A 23,593-nucleotide genomic window follows, 5' to 3' on the forward strand; every position below is an offset into this window, starting at 1 on the left:
TTATAAACGACATCCATAAGTGTGGGGTTTGTGGGTAGGCTGAGTAGAGGAAAAGGGCTCTGCATAAGGCAGGTTTGTTTATGCCTTGTATTCTTTTTGTAAGGAACCTCTGAGGTCACTATAGTTGCTGTATATGCCTGGTCAGGTACATATCAAAGGGATAATTATACTCTATGATTGGTCTGATAAGGACGGAGTACAGTGGGATGATTAACTCTTTGGAACTAGATGCCATGCCCTTACTTATACATTGCACAACATAAAAGTATTTCCTCTCCACTGTGGCCAAGTGGTGGTTGAAGGTAAGGCTGCTGTTTATGTGTGTACCCAGATTCCTGATCACTGGATCGACTCTTAGGGGTGTATTATTAAGATGGCAATTAGCCAGGGTGGTTGACTTCCCAAAGGGAACAATTATGTATTTCTTAGCATTGAGTTTAAGACCATGGCTTTGACACCGTTTCTTAGTCAGAGGTAGACCTGCTTGAAGATTGCTGGTGTCTGCAGGGGAATTGATGATAACCCCTAGCTTGCAGTGATCTGCAAAATTAGTCAGCCATAAACCTTCAGCATTTGCTTCCATTTCAGAGAAATAGATGCCAAAAAGGACCTGGTCCAGTACCGAGCCCTCTGGGACTCCGCTAGTGACTGGCCTCTTGGTGGAGGTGGCCTTCCTATTTTGATCTCCTGGATCCTATCTGTGACCCAGTTGGCTATCTAGTGGGTGATAAAAGGGTTTATACCTTAATTAGTGAGCTTGTTTATAATGCTTGAGCGGGGTGTTGAATCAAAAACCTTGACTAGATTGATGTAAGCTGTGTGCACAGTGTTAACTTCATCCAGTGTTTTGGTGACCCTCCTAAAAAAGTCCACCAGATTTAATAAGCATGACCTTCCTTTAACAAAGCTGAACTGTGATGGGTCCAGAGTTTGCAAGTTACCTATGCCCTCATTTATCATGTCCATGATGATTCTTTCCATGGCTTTACCTATGAGCCTGGTAAGACTTATGGGCCTGTAGTTACCCAGATCAGTGGTTGGACCTCCTTTGTGCAGAGGGATGACTGTGGCCATCTTTCATTCCTTGAGTACAAAATCTGCCTAAATGCTCCAGTTGAAAAGTGATTCAAGTGGACCAGAGAGACCGTGTTCGATGTTATTTATTAAACATCTCAAGATGTTATCAGGGCTCATCAATGCAGTGTTTTTGGCCTTGGAAAGTGCACTGATGACATGTTCCCTAGTAATGGTTGGAGGGATTGTAGAATGTGGTATTTCCTTTGGACAATTGGGGGAATTGGGGGGAGAAATTTAAGGTGAACCTGTCAGCTGAAAGGCTGACAATAGCCTTCGGTTCAGTGCGAGTTATGCCATTTACAATAAGTTGTGCACATTGATGTGCATTTCCCCTGAAGTTATGGACATAGCTGTAGAAAGCTTTGTGGTTGTCCTTTGCCTGAGAAGCTACTGTTTCTTCATATTTAGCTTTTGAAGTATTAATTAACCCTCTTAGTTGCCTGTTTAGATTGGACAGGGGGCTTTTAACATATATGATTTTGTTCTTCCTATGCCTGGCCAAGATTTTTATTTTTGTTTTATAATTGATTGATACTGTGAATCCACAAGGGTGGCTTGTTTTTTGAGTTTGTCTTATTCTTAATATGAGTGGGTACAGCTCACTCTCTACAACTATCAATATGGCTGTGCAGAGATTTTGTAAATAGCTCAACATATGCTATGGTGTTTACTGGGTTTGGGGATGCATGGAATTTAGCCAAGGTGTTGCTTAGTGGAGAGAGGGTAGTCTTGGAATAGTTTCTGGTTTCACTGAATCCCCAGATTTAATTTTTTTTCAAGTAATACTGCCTTATGGTCAGGTCTGATGAATGAAGACATTACATTGGGTGAGGAACATCAGCCCCCCCCCTTCTTTCATGAGTACAAGATCAAGGATGTTTGTACCCCTCGTAGGATAATAGACCAACTGTTCCAGGATGTTGTTATTAACAAAATTTAGGAATCGCTGGGCTTGTACATTAGAACTGGAGTAAAATTCACAATCTATAAAGGGGTGGTTGAGATTCCCCATGGATATCATATTGGGTTGAATGGTGAGGAACTCAAATACATTGAGATAGACAGAATGAGTTTCTTGAGACATGGAGGAGGACTGTATGTTGCAAGGATATGGTAGAAGACCTTGTTTATGGTGAAGTTGCACATGTATGAGTTCCAGTGGGTCACACACTTTAACTAGTCTGGATGTGAGGTTGATTTTAATATAGACTGAGACTACCTCCACCTTTAGTTCTCTCCTGAGCAGTAGCTGGTCTGAAGTGTGAAAAGCATTATATCCTTGCATTGCTGGGGTACTTGAAACCATGTCTCCATTAGTACACAGAAGCCTACACTTTCCAGGGAGAGGAAGGCTTGCAGAGAATGGAGTTTCTTGTTTAGGCTTCTAGCTTTGAGCAGTGCCACCTTCAGATATTCCTTCATAGGTACAGTTAAGTCAGTAGTTTTATCAGTTTGGTATTGTCTAAAAAGTTACTATGGGGTGGAAAAGGCCTTTGCCAGTAGCCAAAAGCCTAGATGGGATAAGTGCAGACCATCCCTGGCAAAGCAGCATGGTCTGTCAGTCATGTCCTGCCAGGACGTCAAGTATTGCACTCCCCTGGAGTGACACTAGAAGCTAAGCCATTTGTTAAAATCAATCATTTTCTGTTGATGATGTGGCATCATCCTTGGAGAAGTTAGTATGCTGCTCAGTGCTAGGGTGATACCTGTCTAAGACACATAATCAAATTAGCTTGATTATGTCTCGCTTTATATAATCAAGGGAGGTACATCTCAGGTCATTAACACCCACATGAACTATGATAGATTCATACTGGTGCACATGGTAAAATGACCTGAGTGCCTGTGTGACTTGACTGATACTAGCCTTGGAAAGGCAGTTAATCGTGACTCTGTTCTTACTCAGTCTGGTGGGGGGGAGGGCATCATTGTGCCTCACTATAGAATCACCAATGACCAGGAAATTGTGGCTGGTAAGATTGAATGCCTGCAAAAGACAAGGGCTTAATGATACTCTATCAATAATTAGTGTCCTTATTTTGTAGGCTATTTTAATATTTTTATATATTGATTTAATATTTTATATTATATGATATATTTTATAAACGTGTGTGTATATTCTGAACTTCACTTACATACATTTTTTGTGTAATGTTCTCTTTAAAAATATTTGTTTCTTATGACAGTTTCTGCTTTGGCAGGGTGTTTGAAATTGACTTGAGGTATTTAAAGAGAGTGTTTTGATTGATGTTAACTGTGAAGAAGTCCTTTAAGTCATAGGATAAAAAAAGCTAAGTTAGCTCTCGCTGATTAAAAGTTATTCTTGGATTTTTACTTTGACTTGCCATTTCTTAGCCTCATATTGTGAAGTCATTTTTAGTGTTGCTTAATTTCAGATTTCCAAATATTTCTCTGAAAGACAGAGTAAAGGTGTCACAGAACTGGAAAAGAGGGCTGTACAGAGAAGATGCACCTTTAAAGTGGAAAAAAAAGTAGGTGTTTTTTTTGTTTGTCTGTGATGTCGCTCCTGTTATGACATGAGAATAGTATATGTAATGCTGTAAGTTAGTTCACAGGAGTGCTTCAAATACATAGTTTAGAGAGAATTTCAAGAAAATGAGTATCATTTTAAGCCTGACATTTTTCTTTTTGCTTGTGACTGCATTACTGCCGCCCGTGTCTCTACATACGCCATAGGCTCCCCCTCCCCTTTCCAGTTTCCAAGCCCCTCTTCTTTTAAAACGGAGATTAGGTTATTTCACGCCTAGAGCACTCTGGTGCCATATTTAAACTATATGTAGCATACAAAGTTAAAAAAGCTCCCCAGCAACTTAGTCCCAGTGTGCTTGCCACGTAAGTCTCATCTATCTTTTCTCTACCTATTCTACTACTGTTACCACTGTCCTACTGCCTCTCCAGGTGATAACTTATAACGGACAGTTTTAAACACTGCATAAAGCGTGTCGTAACACTGTTTTACTATTATTTAACTGCTGTAGTGCATTTACCAATATCTGTTTTTAGATGCTGTATATATAGCATAACATAACGCTGCTTTAAGTGTTATTTAACTCCTGCATAAACTACCTGTTTTGCGACTGTCTTACTGCTGTTGTTGCATTTGTGAGTAATACCAGATGGCAAGAATGTTGTGAAATCCGAATACAGCTACATAGAGTCTGTAGTAAAATCAATAATGTCTTGACTCTAACTGTTGTAAATGATTAAGTACATTTTTACACAGATAGTCAGAGACCTGCAGCCGATAGCAGCTATATAATGATGGCTAGTCGCTGATAGTGAGAATATATTTGTTCAATGCTTGCTCCTTAAAACAATTAAAACGTGATAAAAGCTTGTTTAACTACTTGCTGGTATTCAACTGCTCACTGATATAGACAGTTAAACATTTGTTATAAGGTGCTGTTAACTGCTTGATATCTTAGTTTCTACCCAGTCAACGTTTTCTTGATGTTTACTGTGACCCCCCCCCCCCCTTGTGATTCTTTATTTCTCCACAGCTACCCAGTGTGGAGGTTCCCTTGGCTCGGATCATACAGACTGCAATAAAAAACTAAGGATCCACCGCATAGGAAACCCCCTAGTCACCTGAAAGTGCCTCCAACAGGGCTTAGTACACCCATTAGTGCCTGTATATTTTGTTAAAAGCAACATAGGCGTACTGTTTTAGAATTACATTTTTTCCTTCAATCTCTCTGTCCTCTATTGGTAATCAGAAGGTAAAATCACGATAAACCATGTCAAGACAAAGGTGCACACTGTATAGAAGGTTTATTACATGCTTTTCGTCCTACTCACTGGTAGGACTTCTTCAGATAAAACCAGAACACAGAACCCTCCAGATTAAATACAATAGTTAAAAAAAAAATAAAAAAAGAATTATTAATAATATCACAAGAGTAAAACTAAAACAAGATTTTAGTCGCCCTGCGACCATAGTCACAGGATAGAAACGATAGGGTTGTGTTGTTTTTTATATAAGCCTAGTGCTTTATTGATTTTACTCTGATGCATTTAATTGATTAATTGTCATTTACAAATCATGTGATTTTTTGTTTTAACTATTGTATTTAATCTGGAGGGTTCTGTGTTCTGGTTTTATCTGAAAAAGTCCTACCAGTGAGTAGGACGAAAAGCACTTAGTAAACCTTCTATACAGTGTGTACCTTTGTCTTGACGTGGTTTATTGTGATTTTGGTTTTGCTACTTCTCTAGTTTTTCGTGATTTGGTAATCAGAAGGTGGCATGCACACTATCTGGGAAGCAATTATTAGAATCTCCCCCCTTGCTATCAGCCTGACCAATATTCTAGTGTCAGTTTTCATCATGCTGCACAGTACTTCTCCCACTAAAAATTTAAATGGATCATAAAAAGACATGTATAGTCATTTTTTAACTAAACTGTACATTACTTCTTAAAATAATACCAGAGTGTAGTTAAGCTACCTGAAACTCTAGCTCTGACCTGTGGCTCCTTTATTTCCAAGGCTAGCTGATTGTTTTTCTGGTCAGTCTTGGTCTTCCTGTATCTCTGCCTGCTCCATTCGCTCTTCGGGGTCACTCTGCTCCCCTATCCTGCCCCCAAATCTCACCCTCCCCCACAACTCCCACATCATCTACAATTAGTTACACCCTACAATATTCACCAGCCAATCACCACAGCAGCACCCCTTGCCATCATTAAAAACCAAACACCCACCTACTCCTTATCTTCCTCTTTCATCTCCCGCATCCAAATCTGTCTACCTATCTCTTTCATCCCCTGCCCTGCCACACCCCCCACTCACACAGCAGCTCAGTCCCCCCTGCCACACTTCTCAGCTTTAACCACACACCCTCAGTCCCTCTCTAACAACCTCAACACACTAGCAAATCACACAATGTTACAATCACCCAAACACTCTTTATTAAAAATCTTCTCTCCACACAGCCAACCTTTTCACACTAGTCCTTCTCTACCAGCTAGCAAACTTTCACACCTCCATCCACAATGACTGTTTCCGCAACTCCATCACCACCACCCCACTGCTCAGAACCCCCTACTACAACCCCCACATTGTACCTGACCTCTATAACATTACGAAGATAGACTGTGTCCCGTTTAAATACCACCAAACCAGCTACAAAATGAATCTTTTCTTAGAAACCACAAACTGTTGTCCAAATTTATAAAAAACCTTATTTAACATACTATCAAAACTACAACTCAGCGGTGACAATCCACCCCAACCCTGGCCCCAAAATTAGCGACAAACCATCTACCACAAACTCCCCACATAACTCTTTCATAGCTCCCCCACCCCAAAGGACATTTCCTGCTTTTCCTCAGTATACATCTAAGAAGTATACTAAATAAGTCCATGACCACCATGCACTAGTAACCTTATACTCCCCAGACATAACCATTCTGACAGAAACCTGGCTCAAGCCACATGTCAAAAATAATGAAATCCTTCCCCCAGGATACAGCCTATACAGATTCGATCATCAAAACAAATGTGGAGGTGGTATAACAATAATGTTCAAACAAAATCTAGCATTAGAACTTATGAACACCACACTTCCTATGTTTAATAATACTGAAATGCTCCTCTCCAAATTGAAAATCAACAAAAGCAAAACCCTTATTGTAATGGTTATCTATATTTCTCCAGGAGAAAATACTAGCACAGTTGAAGACGTATTTCACTGGCTATCCACAACCTTCCACCAAAAAAAAACATCATTATGGATGACCTCAGTACTGATTGGGCCACCTATAATTCCAGTAATCTATCCAGTTGTATAAACCTATGTGGTTTCTCTCAGCTAATACAAAATCCCACAAGAATAGGCAAAAGCTCTAACAGACACTCCATTTTAGACTGGACTCTCACAAACAAATATAACACATCCCTTCTAACTGGTTGCCTCCCCAATACCATGAGTTACCACCTACCTAATCAGAAACTCCCTCGTTCCGCCCAGACAAACAGTCTGCAGGCTAATCCGTAACAAGAAGAAATATAATACCCACACATTTAATTCCCTCCTCCAACAAATTAACTGGTCCCCACACAAAACTCTACCACTAGATGACGCCTTGCAACACATTAACACCACCTTCCTTAACATTCTAAACAGCCTATCCCCCTGCAGAACCACTAGAATAAAAATGACCACTCACCTTAACTAACAAACAACACCAAAGACCTGCAAAAGAAAAGGACAGAGCTTGGGAACACTGGTTAACTAAAAAGAGCAATGACAACCTACTACTGTTCAAACAACTTAGGAACAAAGCTAAATCCCAGATAAAAGCTGATAAAAAACCTACTACACTACTGCACAGCAAAAAAAACAAAAAAAAAAAAACGTTCTGGGCCACCATAAACAAACTTCTGCAACCTGGTAATACTTCCATCCCAATCCTACCACACCCCCCTCAAATGACAGCATTGCAACACAATTCAACTCCTTTTTCATAAACGCAATATACTCACTCATTAACTGTGACCAAAATACCATTACTACAATTCCAATACCTAACAGCAAAGGAATAAACTCCCTTTCCTATAATCCTGTCCCTACCCATACCATAAAAAAATACTTGGTAAACTCAAGCTCACCAGCCTAGCTTTAGACAACCTCCCATCAGAATTCCTCAAGTCTGCCTCCGAAGTCATAGCCTACCCTGTTTCTATCCTCATCAACTGCTCAGTCACTGAAAACTATGTCCCACTAATCTGGAAAGTCTCCTACATCACTCCTTTGTGTAAAGGCGGCAACCCTACCAAACTTAAAAACTACAGACCCATCACCATTTTTTCACCCTCTCCCAAATGCTAGAAAAGTGTATTCACTCCCAGCTTCTAAACTACATTCTCTCCAACAACCTTCTGTCAAACACACAACATGGTTTTCACCCCCCACCATAGCACCATATCCTCCCTCCTCAGTTTTATCAACATAGAAATAATAATAAATTTGTCTCCTCCATCTTTCTAGATCTCTCAAAGGCCTTCCTCACAGTTTCACACCATAGGCTACTGTCAGAACTAGCCACTTTAAATCTTAGCCATTCTTCCCTAGCATGGTTCCATAACTACCTAACCAAACACCAACAAGCTGTTAAATGGCAGCAGGAGCTATCATCTCTGCTTCCTGTCAGCATAGGAGTTTCACAAGACTCCATATTATGCCCCCTACTCTTCACCAACCAACACCATAAATCCACTTCTCTCACTTCAGTCATCCAATCTACAGATGTTTCTATCCTCTTATGCGCACTGCATCCTATCTAATGCAGCTACAGGTTACAACACAACAATCTTTCCTAGAGGTGGAATTTTGGCTATGTAAAGCAAACCTCAAACTGAACTCAAGCAAGACCGAGCTGAAGCTCTTTCTCTCCAACAAGATACCCAGTCCCCCAGCCACTTTTCAAATACACTCCTCCAACAACACTAGTATAACCGCCATCTCGCAAACTAAACTATTAGGTGTTACAATTGATAACAAACTAAAATTTGACCTATACCTATCTCAAACCATAAAAAACACATATCTAACTAGGTTCTCTTTACTGAATTAAACCTTTCCTAACTAGCCAGTCTAGACTAAACATTGCTAGGACTCTCCTTTTATCCTCTCTTCTCTATGCTGCTCTCATCTTTACCAACCTTAGCAAAAATGACCTCGCTAAACTTGAGTCATGCTACAGCAAAATAGCCAAGTTTGCCACAAGCCTCCAACACAGGTCCCACCACTGCTCTGCTCTACAACAAATAAAATGTCTAGAAATCTCACCACAGCTAACCTACACCCAACTCATATACCAACTAATATACCAACCAAACAGAATCCCAGCTTTACAACAAATACTCCAACCATATGCCAACACTCGACAACTGCGATCCTCACACAAAACACTCCCCTAAAGTGTCCAAATGTAACAACACCGGGGATGCCCTCTACTCCCACTATATTTCTAAACTTTGGAACTCAATTCCTCAACACATCCTAAACACTACCAACCTAAATCAATTAAAAACAATGCTCAAGGACCACCTCTCTAGTAAATGGCTCTGCTGCTGTACCAGTCCAGGCTAAATAGCACTCAGCCCCCATGGCATGTTTCTTTCCCTCCATACAACAGTCACCACTCAGACTCCTGTCCCACATTTTCCATCATTCTACCCCCTATTCTGTTAACCTATACAGCAGAGCTAAAAACACCTATCAGCTACTTGGACTAAAGTGATATCATTTACAGTGTCCATTCATAATCTTTTATTTTATCTATATGTTAAAATGTATACATATGCATACCCAAAGATCTACACCTGCTTTGAAAAAAAAAAACTTACATACTACTACTATACTTGGTTATAGAATTGAAATAACTGTCTTTTATATACATTGTGTTCATTGTATAATTGAGATACTTTTCCTTTATTTACTTCAAATATCACTGTAAATTCTTTGTAAAATCTGCACTGAAACTGTCAATGTATTTTTGTTTTTGGAGCTTTTCTTTCCCGGGCCGCCACTGAAAATGGGCTTCTGCCCAGATGGACTATCCCGGTAAACAAATGTAAAATAAATAAAATAAATAAATTGCACAGAGTGCTCTGTATCTGAGAGAGTGTAGAAGAATACTGATTGATTGGAAATTCATTGAGTGCAGAAAATAGTAAATAGCATAATTTTGACAAACATTGTAGTAGTGTTAACAAAAATGCTTTAAAACTAGATGTCAGCTATGATTGTTAATTATTATCAGCACAGCTGATGGTTAACATTTGACTTAAGTTTTTGAGTCCAAACAGTGCATGAAAATTAAAAATTATATCAACATTAGCAAATATAGATAAAATAGTTTGAAAAATGAAACTCTTATGAATTGCTCTATAAATTCCATAAGACGTAAAATTTTAATGACTCCCTAAGTGGGGCCTCACTGTCCTTTGCTTAAAGCTGAGGTGGTTGTGAATTTCATAGGAATTGAAGGTGAAACAGCACCTGCCAGATGGTTCTGAATACATCATTGGAACCACTAGAAGCTGACAAGCTAGAAAATAGCATAACAGAAGCTTTTTCTGATAGGCAGGGCACAAATCATTTGCAGCTTTATATATTCTTATAAAAACACCAAGAACTTAATAACGAATCTACTGATACCAACTTCCAAGGTAGTTGCACATTGACCAAAAGCTTAATTTCAGCTCTCTCAGTATGAAAAAAGAAACCGCGATATAGGGCGAGTACCTCTGCCAGATGTAGTAAATTCTGTTACTGGCTAGTAAGTACACTGCCTGGGATTTCAACAAAGAAGAGACTTTGAGAGCCTGAAAGAAAATCAACTAGAAAAGGTGAATAGAAAACACTAACTGAGAAGAATCATGCAGCTGTTCTACAAAATGCGGTTCAAGCTCTAGCTTTGGTACAAGACATGGCTTCCAGTAATCTAGAGTAAAAAATAAATCATATGTGCTCAGAGCTGTTTAAAATAAAGCAGTGAAGGAGTAGATCATCTGAAATAATAAAAGGCTGGAAAATGAAAGAAGCTTTAAACAGCTATTCAGATGAACTGATAAAACTGCAAAAATCAGAGGGCGAAATGAAGAAAAGGCTCACTGAGTACAAGAGTGCTCAAGAAGAGCTGTTTCAAAAAATGGTAGATAGAGGATGGTGCACATAGGGAAAACCTGAGATTTTTCTGTTGTACCAGTGAAACTGGAAGGAACAGATTGTATTAATTTTTATGAAAGCACAAGTAAGCGACTGGACTGGTATTCCACAGCAGGATTTGATAAGGCACATTGTGTACATGCTCCAAACCTGGCTATGAGAATGCAGCCAATAAATGTATTAGTAAAGATGCAATCATATCGGCAGAAAGAGTTGATCTTGAAAGAACTGTGGCAGAAGGGCAAAGTATTAAAAAATTGGAGACAGAAGAGTTTTTGTGGAAGATGATTATTCACTGCAGGCAGAAGAGAAGCAAATTTATCCCAGCATTGGAATAATGTCGAGAGGCAGGTATGAAATTCAAGCTGTTGTATCCAGCTGTCTTTAGAATATTTTTCCTGGAGGATCAAAGTTATTTTGTGATGCAGAACAGACTAAGGAAGAAATACAAAAAGTTTGTCTATTAAAAAGTGAGCTATCAAACAGAAGGCTACTCTGCTTCTCATTCTTCTGATAATAAATATCAGAGAGAGAGAGAGACTTTGCAAGTGAACACTTTTCCAGTGTTCCAAAAGAAAATGCTTGAGAGACAAAAAAAAAAGCGCTGAAGTTGGCTAGAAGATTCAGGAGTTCTTTTGACGTTAACTGGACTCTGGAGTTGGGAATGGAGAGGAACAGGAAGCAATAGTGAAATTAGTGAATGAATGTGAGATTATAAAGCACCAATTATATTTGTGAAATATGGCTTTGCAAGAAAGTTTCTTTTTCACTTCCAGTAATTTCAAAGTTTATTTTTTTACTAGGCTGCTTGCCCTTGAACCTTTTAATTTTACATTTCTGTCAGCAAACAATGTTAAGAACTCTTGAGATTTATTGCCTGGCCCTGTATAGCCAATTTATATCCATAGAAACTTAAGAACTGAATGTACAGCTGCCCTCAGCTGCAGACTTCTCAACTTACACAACATTTATTTGCTAAAGGGCATCTTTTCATTACATTTGCAGTGTTTTCTTATTTTTAAACTCCTAAAGGGCAACTTTTCATTACATTTGCAGTGTTTTCTTATTTTTAAACTCCCATGCTTACACAATGAACTTGTTAGATTATGCTAAGGACATTAATCCAGACATTCCCCTATGCAAAAGTAAGAGAAAACATCTCAACTTTGCATATAGTCCAGTAAGTGCACCTTTACGCCCCACCCCACCCCACCCCACCCCAACAGCCTAAGATTACATCCTATTAACTTAAACATACATTTGTTCTGGCCTTCTTCTCTTTTTACATTATAATGCCTGCATTTATAAAAAGAAAAAAAAATAAAACATTTGTTTACTGTAGTATCTTTATCACATACAACAGTCACTGAAAATGTTTTACTATGTTATGTGCAATTTATATCATTAAATGTTTTATACAAATATTGTTAAGAACAAAATTGTTTTACTTAGTTCCTTTTTTTCAGTGTCTTTCCAGCCACTAATGACATGAAGTGGATTATATGCCTTTTTTCACAAATTCAAGAAAAGAACAGTTTTTCTCATCCACTTTTTCTTGTAAAGCCATACTTCACAAATGCGATTGATCCCTTATAGTTTCACATTTATTCACTAATTTCAGTGTTGCTGGTCTTCTTCCTGCTCATCTCCACCTCCCAATCCCAGTCTCCAGTTCAAGTTCAAGGTGCTCCCAATTCTTTTAGTCAGTTCTTGTGCCTTTTTCTGTTGCTCAAGCATTTTCCTTTGGAACTTTGTGAAAGGTTTCACTGGCAAAGTATCTCTATGAACTTTCTTATCAGAAGAATGAGAAGCAGATTACCCTTCTGTTTGATGACTCACTTTTTGTTGGACAATTTTTTTAATTCCTGCTTGGACTGTTCTGCTTCAAAAAATTACTTTGATCATCCAAGAAAAAGCATTCTGAAGACAGCGAGATACAGCAGCTTGGATCTCGCACCTGCCTCTCAACATTTCCTGATTGCAGGAATAAATTTACTTCTTTCCTGCCTGGTGTACAGTGAACATTCATTTTCCACAAGCACTTTACTATCTCCAATTTTTAAAACATTTCCATTGTGCCACAGTTTTGTCAAGATCAACTCTTTTTGCTGGCATGATTGCATGTTTACTAATACAGGTCTTGGCTGCTTTCTCATGACCAAATCTGGGGCATACACTTTCAATTAACAAATATTGCTGTGGAGTACCAGTCCATTTGCTTATTTGTGCTTTCATAAAATTAATACAGTGTGTTCCTTCCAGTTTCTCTGGTACAGCAGAAAGTCTCAGGTTTTCTCTGCATGTTTAGTCCTCCATCTCTGTCATGTTTTGAAACAGCTCTTCATAATGTCTCATATCCAGCCAGCCTTTTCTTCATTCCAATCTCTGATTTTTGCGTAGCTGCTTGGTCAATACTTCAGTTGAAAAGAAAAATGTTTGTTATGAAATTATACCAAAAAGTATTGATGTGATGTTGTCAATCTTCACATAATCCTTGACTGTGGGCTCAGTTCCATGCCTCAGAACTGACTTGGCCATTATTCCAGCTTGCATCTTCCAAAAACTCTCAAGCTAAGCTCTACCCACAATGCTCCTCACCAAATTACCTCAGATCTCATTTGCTGCTTCATAGTGCCAGGCACGATGTCCTTCAAGAATGCAACTGCAGTCATAACATGTGGGTTGTCCTGCCTCAGGCAGCCCTCGGTCGGCCGGATTCCAAAGTCTGGGTCCGACGTCGGCTGATGTCGCATTTCTCTCCAACGTCAGAGCGGCTGGAGTACATAAGCATCAGCCGACGCCATTTTCTTCAGTCTTTCTTGCCGCGCGGTGCCCGAAGCAGAAGCAGTTCGCAAGTGCCGGTCGGTCAGCTCCTGTATTCTTCGATACCGAAGTCATCAAAAAAGCTAAGTACCCTGTTGGGGACCTTTTCTTGCCTCAGCTGATGTCAGAAATTACTGAAAAAGTTAACAATTGTCTTTCTTGTGGTAAACAAATACCTCATAAGGATTTCCACTCTTACTGTCTTCCTTGCCTGGGCCCAGACCACGACGTCTCGGCCTGTGTAGCCTGTGCTCGCTTCAACAAGCGCACTCTCAGGCGCCGGGCGGAGTTCGCTGAAGACTTTTTTGCCGATAAATTTGCTTACACCATGCCGTCGGATCTTCCGACATCGCAAACTCCCAAAAAGCGAAAAGACCGGGACCGACATCCTCTGCCCGCGTCTACCACCGACTCCATGCCAAAACCTAGCGTGAGTGCTCCGGTTCCCTCTGAGACGGTCTCTCCACCGCTCTGAACCGAAGACACCGCATTACCGACGACTCCGATTCCGGACATCACTCCGACGCCAGTTATCGATTTTCCTCCGGATACCGAAACCGAGGAAATGCCCAAGACCATTGCTGTAGACAAGGTCACTCCTGCACGTGGAGCTGCCAGGCCTCCTATGGCCATGTCTATTAAGGCCTACACTAGGGCTAAAGGCAGCCAGCAAAACAAAGCATATTACTTCTAAATCCTTACCTCAGCCTACTCCAGAGACACAAATTATGTCCATGGCTGCTGATTTAATTTCCATGATTAGAGGTTCACAGGCCCATCCTGAGAGAGGATCCCAGCCTCCTTCTGATAAAAGGCCCCGGGTTGAACCCTCTGAACCTATTCCTTCAGATGAAGACTCTGAGGGCTCTGTCCACTCTGATAGCCAGGAAGAGCTCTTCCAGACCTATGAGGACTCGGATGCAGAAGATTCCATCCCCTCGGCCTCCCCTCCTGAGGATATTTCTTTTGGGGAAGTTCTGCACACCATGAGGGAACATTTCAAGTGGCAAGGTCAGGAATATTCTGATTCTAGGAAACGCCTGAGGACTTTCCTTAAGAAGCCCCAGCACAGGCCCTTAGCTATTCCTCCTGTACTTGATGTTCTGGATGATCTATATTCTGACTCTAGTACTACCCCTGATTCTCTTCCTCCTGCTCCAGCCAAGCCAGGCAGGTATGGCAGGGTCCCAGAAACTCATTCCCATTTATTCAGGGCCCATTCTGCTGATTTGGAAACTATTTCACAGGGGCCTAAAGGAGTTTCAGCCTCCACCTCTAAAAATCCATTGCCCTCCAACAGGGAGGCCAGGTCATTAGAGAGATGGGGTAAAAAGGTTTACACATCCACTACCTTATCTATGAGAGCTTTAAATTGCCTTTTTCATATGTTACAATATCAGGATTACCTTTTAGAAGATTTACAAAAAACTTTAGCCACTCCTGATCCTTTAGACAGGAAGACTTTGCAGGAAGCCGTACATAACACTCAGCAAGTAAGCAATCACTTCCTGCAGTGTGGATATGATGCACTGGAAGCTTCATGTAGGGCAGCTATGACAGGGGCAGTCATTCGTCAGACATGCTTGGTTAAAAGATCAACCTCTACCAGATCATGTAAAAGCAAAACTTCTGGATGCACCTTTGGAAAAGAACAAGCTTTTTGGTGCGAATGCTACGGATGTGTTAAAGACCATCGAAGAAAAAGCAAAATCAGTTCAGACGGTGAAAGATTTCCTCCAGGTTCAACCCCCCAGATTCAGTAGGAATTGGCCTTCTAAAAACTGGTCCTTTCCTAATACAGAAAAGATTCAAAGGGGTAAGAACAGACGTGGCCGAGGAAGAGGCCAATACAGAGGCCCTTACAGGGGACGACAATGGCAGCCAGGAAACCAAAGAAGTGATGCAGGGGTTTCACCTGCCCCACAACCACAATCTCAATGACTTTCCTCTACTACCGCCTACCAGGGAACAAATAGAAGCTCCCTTGGGCGGGAAATTATCTCTGTTTGCAGAAAATTGGCACAGACTGACAAAGGACAAATGGATTTTGGACATTATAGACCGAGGGTACAGGTTTCATTTTCATACCTTACCAATAAAACAAGGCATGCCAAACCTACCACAAAACCAGAGGGCAGAGGCTATCAAGCAAATCACTCTGCTGACTCGGATGAAAGCAATAGAAAGAGTTCCACAACAAGAACAAGACCAGGGTTTTACTCAAGACTGTTCCTTGTTCCAAGAAAAGAATCTCAATGGAGACCAATACTGGACTTGTCCGCATTAAACACCTTTCTCATAGTACCAAAGTTCAAAATGCTGACTCTACAGCAACCCCTTCCCATGCTGGGCAAGGGGTCTTGGCTGATTACTCTGGACCTCAAGGAGGCATACCTGCATGTCCCTATCAGACACAGCTGCAGAAGATACCTCAGATTTCTTGCAGGACCAGAGCATTATCAATTCTCAGCATTGCCATTTGGCTTATCTACTGCGCCCAGAGTATTCACAAAATGCCTGGCTTCAGTAATTGCTCATTGCAGGCTCCAGGGGATACAAATTTACCCGTACCTGGACGACTGCCTCATACAAGCGGACGACAAATTGATGTTGACAAAAAACCTGGATTATGTCATACGATTACTTCAAGCTCTGGGATACACAGTCAACTTCCAAAAGTCAAGACTGCAGCCATCCCAGCAAATAATCTTCTTAGGAGCCAAACTAGACACAACCTCTCAGATGACTTACCTGACAGAAGACAAGCAAGAGAAGTTAACTCATTACTTCAAAGGTTTAGCAAAACTCACCCAGATGACTGCAAGGAGATTCCTACAGGCCCTGGGTTACATGGCGTCCTGCATTCTCCTGGTTCCATTAGCAAGACTACACATGAGAAAGCTTCAGTGGTACCTAAAAAGCATTTGGTCTCAACACAGCAACAACTTGGAGACAATCATACCGCTCATTCCATGCCTACAAAAGGAATTCCTATGGTGGGCCTCGGTGAGCCAGGCAAACACAGGTATGTCATTCAAAAAACCACAGATAACACAGACCATGACCACAGACACCTCAGACCTTGGATGGGGGGCGCACATGGAAGGCAGGTGTATACAAGGACAATGGTCTCCAAAGGAAACACATCTGCATATAAACCAAAAGGAAATGCTGGCAGTAATGCATGCCATCGAGGCTTTTCAACACCAACTCCAGCAAGGCCATTTACTGATACGGACAGACAACACCACTGTGATGTGGTACATAAACATGCAAGGGGCCACCCACTCTTACCCCCTTTGCAGACTGACAATGCATCTTTGGGAGAAATCACTGAGTCTAAACATCTAGTTACAATCCCAGTTTGTTCCAGGAAAAGACAATGTGTTGGCGGACAGCCTAAGCAGGAATTTCACAGATCCACACGAGTGGAGGTTACATCCGAAGGCCTTCAGACAACTCACTTCGACATGGGGCAAGCCAGAAGTGGACCTATTTGCCTCTCATCTCAACCATCTTCTACCAAAATTCTGCACAAGGACATACCATCCAAAAGCTTGGAAAATAGATGCCCTCTCATTCAACTGGAACTCCCTAACAATCTATGCATTCCCACCTCTGCCACTGATGACCTCAGTATTACTAAAGATCAAAGCAGAGAGACCCAAGGGAATCATAATAGCTCCGGACTGGCCAAGACAACACTGGTACCCACTACTACGGAGCATATGTCACACCAGGAGGTGGGCCCTTCCCCAATGGCCTCTACTTCTGACTCAACACAACTTTGAAACAGTGCATCCAAATCTACAGACACTGCAGCTAACAGCCTGGGAGTGGAGATCCCATAAATAACTTCAGCCTATCTCTCTCCAAGGAAGTTCAGCGGATACTAACAGAGGCTCGAAGACCATCCACCAGAAAGGTTTACTTAGCAAAGTGGAAAAGATTCAGCAATTGGAATACCAGCAAGGAACATGATGCATCATTGTTGAACATCCCACTCATCTTGGAATATTTGGCAGATATGTTAAAGAACGGCCTCTCATATTCTTCCATAAAGATACATGCATCTGCTATTTCAGCTAGATACAACACTGATCCTCCTGTTTTTTCACACCCTTTACTAAGGCAATTCCTCAGGGGAATCAAGAACATTAAGCCACCAAGAAAGGCCCCAGTGCCAGCCTGGGACCTCAATTTTGTCCTAGAAAAACTGACTCTACCTCCATTTGAGCCAGCAGCTTCAGTTGACTTGAAATTTCTCTCATGGAAGACAGCTTTCCTGTTGGCAATTACATCAGCAAGAAGGGTTTCGGAGCTACAGGCCCTAATGGCAATACCACCCTTTATTATTTTTCACAGAGACAGGGTTTCATTAAGGACCAACCCTACTTTCATGCCAAAGGTGGTATCTAGGGTTTCTTTAAATCAAGCAATTCATCTGCCTGCTTTCTTCCCCAATCCTGAGAACAAGGGGGAAAGACTGTTGCATACCTTGGACATTCACAGACAACTTTGTTACTACCTGGACAGAACCAAGGCCAGTAGGAAGTCTGAACAACTTTTTGTAGCTTACGCCTCTGCAGTCCAAGGAAAAGCAATTTCAAAACAGACTATTTCAAAATGGATTGGACATTGCATCAGATTCTGTTATTCCTTTCATGGAAAGACTGTTCCAGCCAATGTCAGACCACATTCCACCAGAGCTACAGCCACCTCTACAGCATTCTTAAGAGGGGTGCCTACTAAGGACATTCTAGAAGCTGCTACATGGAGCTCCATGCATACATTCTCCAAACACTACAATCTCTCTCTATACTCCAGATCCAGAGCAGGCTTTGCTTCGGCAGTCCTGCAGGGTTTGATTGCCACACCATCTTTTTCCTAGAGCATTCCTCCTCCCCCAGCTAAGCTGTGGTATTCTACCCACATGTTATGACTGCAGTTGCATTCTTGAAGGACATAGTACAGTTTTGTACCTACCATAAATGTAGATGTCCGATAGACATGCAACTGCAGTCGGATTTTCCCACCCTCCATACTCCTCTATGCCTAGGGTCCACTCCTATCCCTGTTTCTCTTAGCTGGGGATATCTGTTATGGTGTATTTGTTTTATTGCTCATTTATTTGTTTGGAATCCTGTTTTTGTCTTCCAATTTGATTACAGCCTTCCCTGGAGGGCACCTGGCATCTGGGGCAAGAAACACTGAAGAAAATGGTGTCGGCTGATGCTTATGTACTCCAGCCGCTCTGACGTCGGAGAGAAATGCGACATCAGCTGACGTCGGACCCAGACTTTGAAATCCGGCCGACCGAGGGCTGCCTGTGACAGGACAACCCACATGTTATGACTGCAGTTGCATGTCTATCGGACATCTACATTTATGGTAGGTACAAAACTGTACTTTCTATCCAATCTCTTGAATGTTAGCGTTTCTTCAAACTCTGAGTTAGTTTTTCCCATATCATATCTTCAATATCTGTCCTTAATTTCTATCTTTTCTACCTGCTCCTCTTCTAGGTAGTCTTTCTAGGTAATCTTTCATGTGTGCATGAGTGTGTTTTTTCTCCCCTTTTTTATCGTTGGGTAAACCGAGTATTTTCTTCCCTTTTACATTCGGATAACTTTCTTCAGCAGTGTGTGTGCGTGTGCATGTGTGTGTGCGTGTGCGTGCTTGTGTGTGTGTGCATGTGTGAAAGATGCCCAATTCAGATGGACACCCTCATTGTGTTTATTGTCTCAGGTTGGTCTATCTACAGGAATATTGTGTGATCTGTGATGGGTTTAGTTCCAGAACTCTGATAGATCACAAAAACAAGCTGATCTTAAAAATCCTGTTTAAATCTAATTTTAAAGAGGCCCTATCTCGTCTGCAGACCAAAGCCAGCTCCTCCTCTTCGTCATCCTCTACAGAACCTAAAAAGCAGAGTCACTCTGTTCCGGCACATTCCTCAGAACCCCCTCCTAAAATAGCTAAATCTTTCACAGTGCCGACAGCCTCCTCGACACTGCTGAGACAAGATACTTAGTCTTAAGTGCTGTCAGCACTGACCAGTTCAGCACTGTCATCCTCAGTACTGGTATCAGTGCAGACAACACTCACTTCTGTAGCACCTGACCACTTGGAACCAAAGTTCTCTTGAATTGAAATTTTACCACACACAACTTATTCTCCATCAGTGGATCCCTTTGTGCGCCATGCCCCCAGTCCTTTTTTGGAGGCATGGCCACCAAGGTCTCCATCGGCTTCTTTTGTTCGATCCACCAAGAGCTTATCTGAGTCTGATATTATGAGACTGGTGGACCAACTCCTGATGGTGATGGGATTACCTCCTTCCATGGTTCCTAGCCTTGTTAGCTCTGGAACCTTACCTTCTTCCACACCCCTCCCTATTTGTCCTTCAACTCCAGGTGAGATTTCAGAGCCCCTGGTGCCGACCTTCTTGGCTTTGAGTGTGTCGGTGCTGGTCAGAGCTCCTTCTCTGACACTGATAGTTACCCTGAGTTCCTCTGGTTTGTCAGAACTGGAGACCTCCCACGATTGGGGGTTTGTTTTTGGTTCCGAGGGGCAGGGTTCGACTTCGATACTTTCGGAGCCTTCCATGCCCCTTGGGGCTTCGGCAAATGTAAGCTCAACCCTGGCTTCTATGTTGGAGGTGGCCTCCTTTTTGCAGGATAGGACCTTGTTTCAGATGTAGTCTATTTCATTCCAGGTTCCCATTCCTCTATGGAGGGACCTGCCTTTCTGGCTATGGAGGGGGCCTTGTCCATTGAGGACAAACAGTCTTTGCCTTCCCTGTTGGACCAAACATCGCTTCTGTCTCCTCGACTGGAGCTTCCCCCAGTCTGTACCCCGGGACAGAGGGCCAAAAGTCTCAGGACCAAACCACTCTGGTTGTGTCATCTTTGGATACCTCTCCAGAGCACTCCACCAAAGAGGTACCTTTGAAGAAAAAGTGCAAGAGGATGCAGGTTCCCCCAAGTCACCCCCTAAAGATATTTCCTTCAGGGATATCCCGTAAATCCTTAAACAGAGGGGTGGCTGAACTACCCTCCAACCGTCCTCAAAGGAATCAGTATACCTAGAGGCTTTTTGCGCCCAGCCCTCTACCTCTTGGATCTCTCCTCTCACTGACGATCTTATTAAACTGATTGCTCAGCTGGCTTAGAAGATACCCGACTCTGTTGAAGCAATCCCTAAGAGACCTGACCGTATTCTCTCTGCCCCAAAAGATGAGCAGCAGTGGTCCAAAGGTATTCCTGTAGATGCCATGGTGGTAGCGGCAGCCACCAAGAAAGAACTTGTTGACGAAAGTCCTACTATCCATCCTCTCAACAAGGGGTCTAGGACAATGGATAGATTTAAGAAGCACGTATATGCTTCATCAACCTTTGCTTTTGGGTCCTTGAACTATATGACACATTTTACCAGACTTCAGAGAGATCAGATTAAAGAGCTTTCACATACTCTGTCAGGAACAGTAGCTGAAGGGCTTTGAGACAAAGTTGCTTCTCAGCTCGACACCCAAGAATCTATTTCCAATATGTCCTTGAGGCTAATTGCTCCTGCTAACGAAGGGACGACTAGAGCAGCGGGTTCAGGCGTAGCCATCAGGAGACATGCCTGAATGCACTTATGTGATTTTGCAGAGACATTTAAGTCTTCTTTCATCAATGCTCTGTTTGACAGGTCATCCCTGTTTGGACCCAAAGTTAAAGAGACTCTAGCCAGATGTGAGAAAGATGGGAAGACCCTCTCTACCATGGGCGTATGCTTTTCCATTCCTCAATGGTCCTATTCCAGGAACCAGAAAAGTGGTAGGCTATAGTTCAAAAAGACCCAAAGGCCTTTCCAGGACTCATGTGGCAATGACTTCCCTCAGGGCAGAGGGGGAAGCAGTAATGGAGGACTCCATCCAAGAGGCAGAAATGGCCCACAGAATCAGGGTTCCAAGGACTCTTTCCTTGGTAACGCCTATCAGCACTCCTGAAAGGAGGCCCAATTGCCTTCCTCTGGAGACGGTCAAGGGATGATTATCCTTGCACCAATCTGCCTAGCTAAAAATAATGGACAAATGAGTGCAGAGGATTATTACCAGAGGTTATAACATTCTCATATCAGGCGAACCAAAAGGACCAAGAAGAATCCCAGACTTTCCACCCAGTCACAGGGAAGCAGCAGAATTAGAAATTCAAAAACTGCTCGACTAAAGAGTCATCCAGGCAATCCCACTAGACCAGAGAGGATCCAGAGTTTACTCAAGAATCTTTTTGGTGCCAAAGAAAACGGGATGGGAGACCAATTTTGGACCTCAGTCAGTTGAACAAATCAGTTCAACGAACCAAATTCCAGATGGTCTCAGTTCAGTCTATACTTTCTTTCTTGGAAATAAGATGATTGGATGTGCTCAGTATATCTTCAGGATGCATATTACCATATAAAAATGGACAAGCGGTCCAAATGATTCCTGTGCTTCCGGCTGGGAGCCACTCACTATCAGTTCAGGGTACTGCCCTTTGGTCTCACAACAGCCCCCAAGGTGTTCATTAAATGCATGGCAGTAGTAGCAGCTCATCTCAGACTGCTAGGATTCCGAGTGTTTCCATGTCTAGATGAATAGCTCTTTACAGTTCCTACCAGGCGTCAACTTGTAAAGGCACGAGATTACACTCTTCTCCTTTGTTCCAGCTTATGCATTACTATAAATTACAAAAAAATCTCATCTAGAACCATCACAACAGCTGGAGTTCATTGGAGCTATGCATTGTGTCTCTTCCCCTAGAAAGACGCCACCAGAGGATCCGATCCCAAGCAAGCCAGATCATTTGCAGCAAAAAAGTAACAGCAAGACTCATTCTACAGGCCCTAGGAGCAATGGCAGCCTGTATTACTGTAGTTCCCTTGACCAGATATCACATGTGAATTCTTCACTGGTTTCTGGTCTCCCAATTATCCTTCCTCAGCCCTAAGCCATATTGGCCATGGACGCTTCCTAGATGGGGGAGGGGTTCATTATCTGGGAAAGACAGTCCAAGGCACTAAGTCCCAGCTGGAGGCCAATTTGCATATCACCATTCTAGAGAAGAGGGCAGTGCTACTAGTGCTGCAGGCATTTCGAGAAACCCCTTGGGAAAGATTGTGATTCAAACAGACAATATGTCCATAGTCTGGTACATCAACAAGCAAGGGGAGATCAGATCTTACCCTCTTTGTCAAGAAGCGCTCTGAGTATGGCAATGGGCAATATCTTCTGACTGGTCTGCTTTCTTGTAGCAATGCACATTCTGGGGAGTTCCAGCGTGATTGCAGACAAATTGAGCAGAACCAACTTTATGCCTCATGAGTGGTCTCTCAATCCACTGGTGGCAGAAGAGATATTCCGCTACTGGGACCAAACTTGCTGTGATCTGTTTGAGTCCCCCTCTGAACAAGTGCAGCAGTTACTTTGCCCTAATCCCACCCCCGCCGGTGGAGTCACCCAGAGATAGTCTTCTTCACGATTGGTTCTCCCGGTCTATTGTACGCCTTTCCTCCGATTCCACTAATATATCAGTTTCTAAAGAAAGCCAACAGGTCAAAAAACAGAATAATCCTCATTGCCCCAGTCTGGCCTTGATAAGTCTGGTTTGCCTTCCTATGGCCTCATCTACTTTGGAAACCCTTGATACTGGACCCAGCTCCAGACCTATTGTCCCAACCGGAGAGACTGCTTCATCGAATCTACAACATCTTAAGCTCACTACGTGGCTTCTGCAGTTCCCATGATTGCCAGGCATCCTTCCCTCTCTTCCCCAGTCCAATGCATCATTCTGGCCCAATACAAACCTTCAACTAGAAAATTGTATCATAACAAGTGGCAAACGTTTACTAAATGGTCGCTAGACTGTAATCTTGACCCATATTCAGCACCCGTACACAAAGTTTTAGACTTCTTAGCCTTACTCTTTGAGACAGGAGCTTCAGCGTGTATTGTTCGGGTGCAGCTTGCTGCAAT

At 42.2% G+C, this 23,593-nt stretch overlaps 1 protein-coding gene across 2 annotated transcripts in view; it reads left to right on the forward strand.

Moving 5' to 3' along the window:
• The window catches only part of FBXW4 (F-box and WD repeat domain containing 4), a 2,126,835-nt gene that overhangs the window by 249,621 nt on the left and 1,853,621 nt on the right, over positions 1-23,593 (forward strand). For both annotated transcript variants that reach the window (XM_044056341.1, XM_044056343.1), the window contains one exon: positions 3,474-3,569. In XM_044056341.1, coding sequence (XP_043912276.1) covers positions 3,474-3,569 — 96 coding nt within the window. The remainder of the gene's footprint in view (positions 1-3,473; positions 3,570-23,593) is intronic.

The sequence above is a fragment of the Protopterus annectens genome, chromosome 14.part0 (genome assembly GCF_019279795.1).
Source record: "Protopterus annectens isolate FY-2018-M chromosome 14.part0, PAN1.0, whole genome shotgun sequence".
NCBI classification, from domain to species: Eukaryota; Metazoa; Chordata; order Ceratodontiformes; family Protopteridae; genus Protopterus; species Protopterus annectens.